Genomic DNA, 1,223 nt, shown 5'->3' on the forward strand with positions numbered 1-1,223 from the left:
ATTCTCTTCAGTTAGTATATCAACCAAGTCCTTATAGTCCATGATTCCTTTCAATTCCAGTTCTTTTGATTGGAAAGGTGTGGAATTTCTTCTATTTTTAAGAGAAAAGATATAGTAAAAACACGATACATTTTTACTATAATTAAACCATATTTATTCTATCTATATAATTAATTAGAACGTTATACTTATTTACTTTACTCTATCTAATAAAACCTACTAAACTTGAATATATAAAACAATGCAAAAGCGAGTTGGTACCCATGACGGACAATTTCACATCGACGAGACAACCGGCGTTGCATTATTACAACTGACCACTGAATATAACAATCTCACTGTTTTTCGATCCCGTGACATGACACTTCTATCTTCGTGTGATTTGGTCCTAGACGTCGGTCGTGTATACAACCACAAGCTTCGAAGGTACGACCACCACCAGCGAGGGTTTTCAGAGACCTGGGACGAGACTTCTGTGGTCAAATTAAGTTCGAGTGGGTTGATTCTCAAACACTACGGGAAAGAAGTCATCAGTCATATTTCATCGGAACCCTCATTCGACCCATTGAAGGATGATAAAGAGGTCGACTGGTTTCTGAATAAGTGGTATTACTTCTTCTTTGTTTCTATAGATGGCGAGGACAATGGTATTCCACAAACCGTGAACAGCCTTTATTGCTTTGAATTTGGATCACTGCGGTCGACGATAAGTACCATGAACAGTTCGCGGTCAAAGGGTTTTTTCAATGCGGTCAAAGTCGCGAGTTGTGCATTGTTGGATTCGTTCTATCGGTTGTACTTCTCGTGGAGACCAACTGCTCAGAAGTATCCACCCGAGTCATTCAGTCAGAGTATCAGAGTAATTGAAGACGATGATGCTGATTGGTGTACTTTATGTGAAATGGCGTCGATGGGTAAAACTAAAATAGTAGTCCGAAAAGAGGGCGACAAATACTTTGCGCGACCTGCTATAGATCAGAAAGGGTGTGGACTCAAATGGCCCAAATTATGGAGGGGACTCTATGGGAGTAAATTACATTCAGTCGCTGGGAATAATACAGTTTATTGCGACAAAAGTGGTGTGGAGTTGGTTCTGACCAACGTAGATGACATCAACACATTTGAAAAGTATTTGATTGCAAATACTTACTAATGTTGCCCAAATGTTACTCAATTTGACCGGTAAATGATATTCAGTTTCTTTAAGATATTTTTCATTGTGT

The 1,223-nt window shown here is 38.9% G+C and overlaps 1 protein-coding gene across 1 annotated transcript; it reads left to right on the forward strand.

The window, feature by feature from the left end:
* Positions 1-241: 241 nt before the first annotated feature.
* On the forward strand, positions 242-1,153 carry EIN_181740 (hypothetical protein; the record flags this gene model as incomplete). Its single annotated transcript, XM_004260720.1, has 1 exon — positions 242-1,153. One exon carries the CDS (start codon positions 242-244, stop codon positions 1,151-1,153), a length of 912 nt encoding a protein of 303 aa, XP_004260768.1.
* Between the last annotated feature and the right edge of the window lie 70 nt (positions 1,154-1,223).

The sequence above is a fragment of the Entamoeba invadens genome (genome assembly GCF_000330505.1).
Source record: "Entamoeba invadens IP1 unplaced genomic scaffold scaff_1105074725183, whole genome shotgun sequence".
NCBI classification, from domain to species: domain Eukaryota; phylum Evosea; order Mastigamoebida; family Endamoebidae; genus Entamoeba; species Entamoeba invadens.